This window comes from Zea mays, chromosome 6 (genome assembly GCF_902167145.1).
Source record: "Zea mays cultivar B73 chromosome 6, Zm-B73-REFERENCE-NAM-5.0, whole genome shotgun sequence".
Taxonomy (NCBI): Eukaryota; Viridiplantae; Streptophyta; class Magnoliopsida; order Poales; family Poaceae; genus Zea; species Zea mays.
The window spans coordinates 110,311,122-110,318,069 of NC_050101.1; the positions used below are offsets into that span (position 1 = coordinate 110,311,122).

The 6,948-nt window shown below is 46.7% G+C and overlaps 1 protein-coding gene across 2 annotated transcripts; it reads right to left on the minus strand.

Annotated features, from left to right (window-relative positions):
- Positions 1-652: 652 nt before the first annotated feature.
- LOC100191315 (uncharacterized) lies at positions 653-2,267 on the minus strand. Of its 2 annotated transcripts, none has more exons than XM_023300219.2 (2): positions 1,489-2,267; positions 653-1,289 (listed from the first exon to the last, which is right to left on the minus strand). In XM_023300219.2, the coding sequence occupies exons 1-2, from the start codon at positions 1,815-1,817 to the stop codon at positions 749-751; spliced, it is 870 nt and encodes a 289-aa protein (XP_023155987.1). In that variant the 5' UTR covers positions 1,818-2,267; the 3' UTR covers positions 653-748. The 2 variants fall into 2 exon arrangements, with proteins under 2 accessions (XP_023155987.1, NP_001338975.1); NM_001352046.1 differs by having other exon boundaries at positions 704-1,286; positions 1,489-2,002.
- Between the last annotated feature and the right edge of the window lie 4,681 nt (positions 2,268-6,948).

Consider the following 6,948-nt stretch of genomic DNA (forward strand, 5'->3'; position numbering starts at 1 on the left):
GAGAACCCATGCAATGGATTCGAAGAAGCGCTAGACAGATACAGAGAAACCGTTCCAACTCTTCGATCAGCAGGTTTGTTTAAGTGAAGATTTAATATATAAATGCATTTTCTATCTTTCTTGTTTTTTTCTGAACCAAAACAAAATTTGTTCTTTTGTAAAAGAGAGAAAAGAAGCAGGATTGCTATTTTACGTCATATTATAACTAGCTCTTTGCCAGGCCGTCGTTGGGAACACTGGTTTTGCAGGATTGCTATTTCACAATACCATATTGCAGGAATGTCAGGGGTCTGAACGAGGGAGCTAGGAGGGATGCGGTGCAAGATCTTGTTCGCGACATTGGATGCACGATCGCCTGCCTTAAAGAAACTTAATTGACTGTAGTGGACCAATCCATTATTGCGCGAACGTTTGGGGCTAAATTCATCAACTATTATGCTACCTCCACTCCCTTCTCCCATGTCACTGTCAGACCACACGCCGTTGTTTTTGCAAGGGGATCTTCACAGAAAGGCTAACAACTTTTTTCCGCTTTGAGAATTTTTGGATTCACGTAGAGGGATTCAAAGAAGCCGTCCAAACAGGCCATTACGCTCACGCCATCAACCTCTCATGCGGCTGCATATCAAGCTTTTTTTTTAAATTTTTTTTATTGTTTGGATTGATTATACGTAAACGGAGTGATTCTAAAAATAAAGAATTATGCAGAGATGTTAAATCATCTGGCCTCAAAATCTCCATCCGAACACTACACAGCCACACACTCGACCTCGGTCCTGGAGCCAACCCCGCCACGGCACTCGTATGCCGCGGCGTGCTCGTCATGCATCGCCGCGAGGTCCGGGTGCCCGTACCTCGCTGCCGCGACGGCGTAGCACCCAAGCACGTAGACGAAAGCGACGAACACGACCCCGAACAGCTGCAGGTTGGCCAGCTGCTCGGCGCGCTCCTCCGCGGCGCGGCTGCGGCAGTCGACGTGGCCGTCGGCGTCCACGCCGCACTCGGCCGGGAGCATGGGCCCGTACAGCGTGAGCGCCGTCTGGTAGAACCACAGCCCTTGCAGCGTGAGGAGCACGCCGGCGGCGAGGTCGGCGGGGAAGCTCGCCGGCGAGAGCGCGCCCAGGACGGTGGAGAGGATGCAGAGGCCGATGAGGAGGACCAGGAGGTGGTGGTAGTAGCCCTCTAGCCCCGTGTGGGTGGCGGAGTGGTAGGAGAAGAGAAGCAGCTCTGACGTGAATGCCGTCGCTGCCACTAGGCTCAGCTCGCCGTCGGTCAGCGGCAGGTACCTGCTGTGATGCAGAGCTTTATGAGATATCGAGAGCGTACTGGAACTGACAATGCATTCAAAAATGTGACCTTTGACAGCACATCATGCATGCCTCAGTTCGGTGGCACGAATTTCACACAAACTGTACCAACTTTGGGAACTCGATCGATCCATCGAGAAAAGAGTGCGCGGATCCACGGTGGAGAAATGTGGCGACAGACCTTGTCTTCTGGGAGAGGAGGGCGAGCGCGCCGAAGAGGAAGAACATGAGCAGCATGCCGGCGTGCTCGAGGTAGATGAGGCTGTCCGGGCCGACCCGGGCGCCGCCGGCGAGGATGCCGCCGCCGAGCTCCAGGCACATGTCCAGGAACGCGCCGCCGGCCACCAAGTAGAGCTCCAGCAGGCGGGGGCCCTTGGGGAGGGGGTTCCACGTGCGGACGCGGAACGCCGGCGGGTCGGCGGCGAAGCGCGCGACGCTGGACCACACCCGCCACAAGCCCACCGCCAGGAACAGCGTCCCCGGCAGGACGTGGCCGTTGAACGACCCCATTTCGGTGCTCGGCGACGAGCTGCTCTGCTCGGCTCGGCTCGGCTCGGCTCGTTGGGTCGCCGGATCACGGCGAAGCGGGGGCCGGGTCGCGAGACTTCTGTCGATCAATCAATCAGAGGCAATGTGCTGCCCCGTCGCCGTCGGCCTCCGGCGCCCGTCGCCTGGAGGGGGAGAAGGGATTGGGGGTAGATCTCGATCGGCGAGGAACCGGGAGGAGGTAGATCTTGGGTTTTCTCTCGACAGGAAAAGGCAAAAGCTTTCGTTAGGTGATTGGTCCAATCCAAGCATGGGTACAGGACAGGACAGGACACCATAATCCAGTATGTTTGAAGCAATCAGGCAACCTTCTAGTTCATCTGATTCTGATCGGTGCCCATGTTTGCGTTTCTTGAGCAACGTTTAATTATAGCTCTACCGTAGATGCAGTGTCTCAGTGTCTGGTCATGTCTTCTTGACTGCCGGGTTGGGTCATTGTAGGGAGGTTTGTCCGACGAAACCATTTAAAGTAATTTTTTGATTCAATTTATCGTGCAACTGTTCCAATTGGTCCAGTTTACTTTTGAACATATTTTTGTTCGTTTTTTCATGTACAACAACACAAGTTGAATTTTATGGTCATATCTATAGTGAACATCATATATAACTTATGGTTGAAAATGGATTGCACATTTCCATTATTATTTTTTATTCATTGGATAATAAGTTAACTTTTGTAATACAAAATTCTATGAAAAATAATGATGAACATTTTTAATATACCTTTCCGCTATAAGATACCATATTTTCGATGGATAATAAAATTAGCTAAAAGAGCAGCTAGAAGCGTATTTAAAATGAGTTATTTACAAATGTAATATTTTTTGATAATCTACTTTCTTATTTAATGAGGTGAATATAAGAGGATCACCGGTCAAATATTGTGTGAAATCACTATCGATTACCTAATAACTTTTATAGAACTTACTTCACCTGCACACACAAGAGAGGTCCTCAAAACCCCAATAGTCGTGGCAAATAAATATCTTTAAACTTCATGTCTAAACTGTTTTTAAAATATTTCAGAGCAATAAAAGATGTACTCTAAAGAATTATACTGCAACTCCTAAAATTCCATGAAGTTTGCAGCTCTAGAGTTAGGCTGTTTGACTAACTCTGGATAGTTTCCTCTTAGAGTTTTGCTCCACCATGCCAAACACCCCTAAAAGTGAGTACACCATGCCAAACACCCCTAAAAGTGAGTAATGTTCGTTGCCTCCACTCTAGAGATGTACAAACTCCACTCTAGAGATGTACAAACGAGCCACCCGCCCTGTTAGGGCCTAGGTCGCCAGGCATGGTTAGAAAACTGGGCCGAGCCTTCAAGGCTCGCAAACTCATTTCTCTGCATGGACCCGGCCTGCTATGGGCCTAAACGGTACGAGTTGGCCCGGTAAGCACGGAAAAAGCAGTCTGCTAAGAACGAAGGAGCTATTTGTACAATAAGTTAAAAGCGGATAAACACGAAAAAAGTGGGCGTAATATACTGAGCGTTAAAGCGAACCAGGCTAGCCCAACAGGTTCACTTCTTTGTCTAGGCCTGGTCCACCTATTTGTGTCGGGCTAGCCTGAGCCCATATAAAGCGGACTGGACTGGGCTAGTAAGAGACCATGAAAGCGACCTTTGGTGTCGCGGGCTTTATACATCTCTACTCCACTCCAAATTTGAGGCTTTAAGCCACAAGCCATGAGTAAAGTTGGCTCTAAAATCCATTATCTGATAGTGCCATACATAAGACTATGTTTTGTCCTTTATATCTCTACTACTATGAAGAAGGTAAGGGGGTAGGCTGCCCCTCCTGTTCTGCATTCTGCCTCCAGTAAATCTGCACCGTCCGTGTCATCCGTTGCCGCTACCCACGCCCGCGTGGCCAAACCCCCTCGCCCTCCACGTGAGCATCGCAGCAACCGCTCCCTCTCCGGCAGGCCCCCTGCACTTCCCCGATCTTCGCTCGTGTTTGGGTCTCCTTGCCTCACACACTACACCTCCTCCTCACTCATCCCTGCGCACGCAACCGTCGCACCGTCGATCCCAACCGTTGCCATATGGAGGTCCGCCTTGACCTCCACGACGCCCCCTGCGCGCGGTGGAGGGCGCCAAGTTTCTTGCCACGGGGGAGCGCAACGGGCGCGATGGAGGGTGCCTCAGCCTGCGCTCGGCCACCAGACCATGGAGGAAGAGCAGCCAACGACACAGCGGTGAGTTGCAGCTTGTTCCCCTCCTATTGTCTGCTCCATTTCTTTCTCAAGTTTCCCAAATCTGTTGCGGTCCCGCGGCAGCGTGGACCGGGCGTCGTCAAGGTGGTGTTTGAGCGATTCGCGGAGCGGGCGGTACTCATGACTCGTGAGTGGTTCCGATTTGAGAAGGATGCCTCCATTTCTATGGAGGGTTGGTTTACTGAAGTAAGTCTTGGCCCTGACTACTAGCATCTGTTACATTCGTTTCAGTGTTGTGAATGTGCAAGGTAGGAAATGCTCCGTAGCGTCCACAATAACCGTAGCTACTCATTACTGCCACCACAATAGTGTTTTTTAGACTGCCATTACACGGTGGTGACTTGTTATGTTTTTTAAGGATCATTTATGCAAAATGGAACTTCTAACCAATTGGATTCGTTGTGCGGATCAATTTAGATTTTCCCCACTGGTGGTACTTGCAGTCACAGTAAAGCAATAAGCTAGATGATCCATCATGCCCTGCTCTTTCTAGGATATTCCAACTAATCATGACTCCCATTCCTTACAGGTATCTGATTCCAATCTTGTATGTCTCGATTGAACTTGTGAAGGTATTGCAAGCACATTTCATTAACTGGGATATTCATATGTTTGATGAGGAGACTGGCAATACCACTCAGGTGCGTACATCAAACTTGAATGAGCCAATGAGGAACTTGGTCGGGTTCATACAATTTTGTCTGATAAAACTGGTACATTAACCAGAACGCAGATAGTCAAAATCTTGTTGTTTTCTTTGGTTGCATCCGCATCCTGGATTATTCCTGGCAGTGTCTGAACCAGTATGCTATTGTGGTTTGTTGTTATTTTTTCTTATTCAGTAGGAACCCATGCGTCCATCTAATGGATGGCTATTAAAATGCTTGCTACGTTGTAGGTCACTGAATTTAAATATCTATATGTACATGGCATCTAATCTCTACTGCTTTATTTTTTAGAGAAGGCACATTTAGGTATAGATATAAAGGTGACATTGTCACCATTGGACTTGTTGGTAGCTTGATATCTGACATGATCACTTCACTGCAGTCATTTGGATCCATTACCATTTTCTATTTTGCAAAGGCGCATACAGGTAGGATCTGTACCATTTTATTAAAAAAATGGTGATTCTCTTTGGAATTATTTTTGGCTAAGCATGTACATCAAGCCATCTGCACTCAGATTTTGAATTTTTTTATTAGCTTAAAAATGTTAAGAAGCAAATTTTACACCTGAATACTTGGTGATGTCAACATGCTTGCCCTGTTTGTTCTATCTTTTTCAATGCCACTACTTTTTTGGCTTCAGCTTGCCTATACTTGATCGTTCTTTGTTCCAACCAAGCAACATCATATTTGATAGGCTGGCAAAAAATTGAAGAATGTATGAAGTTGATACAACTAGGCACCTGAATGAATGTGGTGAGGCGGGCTTGCGAACATTGGCACTATCATACAGGGTGCTTGATGAATTAGAATATTCTTCTTGGAATGCTGAGTTTCTTAAAGCAAGACCTCTAATCAAACAAATAGAGTTGCAACTTGAACGCTATGAGTTGATTGAAAGAGAGTTGATCATTGTTGGTGCAACTACTGTAGAGGACAAATTGCAAAAAGGGGTGAACTACAGTTGTCTGACTTTTCATGTTGTTGTGGGCGTAGGAACGGGTGGATGAACTGGATGACTTTGGCACCATCACCATTAATCATATTGGAGGGCTCAGCGAGGAGATCTTGCAGTAGCGCTTGCAGAGTGCCGTTTGGCAACGGGAGCAGCTGCAACAGGTTGAGATGGAGTTGTGTGCCTAGGTTCATTTGTTTGGTACCATATTTGTGCATCGCCACGAGCACCCAAACCCTAACCCCCTCTGCTCTTAACAGACGTCGTCATCTGCAACATCTACGGCGTGTCGTGCTGCTGTTCGCGGCACCGCACAACATCCACCGAGTGCTCATCATCCTCACTGCCATCGTAGGCATGGAGAGCCTAGCGTCCTCAGTGGCGTGGGGCATCTTGAAGTTGTGCATCTCATCCCACCCTAATTCCCTCCCGGTTTGTTCCTCGGTTTGCTCAGAGGGTTCGCTGGATCCGAGTGATCTAGATCCAGTAACCTCCTATGATGCTTAGTTTATAGTCAAATTTGCATCTTCAAGTGTATCTCTACTGGATCTCAGTTGTTGATTTACTAGCTGACGTGATGGTTTCGCTGATCCGCAGGCTGGTCATCAGGGCATGGAATCTAAGGACCACCACACAATTCATCCCGACCAAGGCTTTCAAGGCACACAATGTTTATTACACCAACGAGGTAATCATATTTCCAAGTCAAACATCGAAATTGTTCATCAAGTGCAATTAAGAAAGGATTAGGAAAAAGTTAAACTTACTATGTTAGAGTTCGCACAAGCAATTTGTGTTGAGCCATTGCACTTGTGATATTTTTTAGTTGTGTTGGTGTTTTCCTCCCTTGAACACGCTATATTGTTGTTGCATGGTGGAAGTTCATTATAGATAAACTTTACTGATTTTAAAATAAGTTAGCTTTTATGCCTCTGGAAAGATGTTTGGGCAAGTTGAGCATTAATCAATATGATTCAGTGCAAAAGGACATTATTATAATTTATTTTATGAATGAACAATATTTTACCTAATTCTCACTTTGTGAATGAGAAATAGACTATTGTTGGTTCTGTCATTATATGGATTTTGCTTTTAACAACTATTCTTATAATTTATGTCATATTTGTTCTTGTCATTATTATGTGGCAACATTCTTGTATCTCCTACGAAACATCATTCAGGGCAACAAAATAACACGGGTTTAAGCTCACAAATATTTCAAGTATGAGGTGCTTGGAAATTTTTACTCACTCCT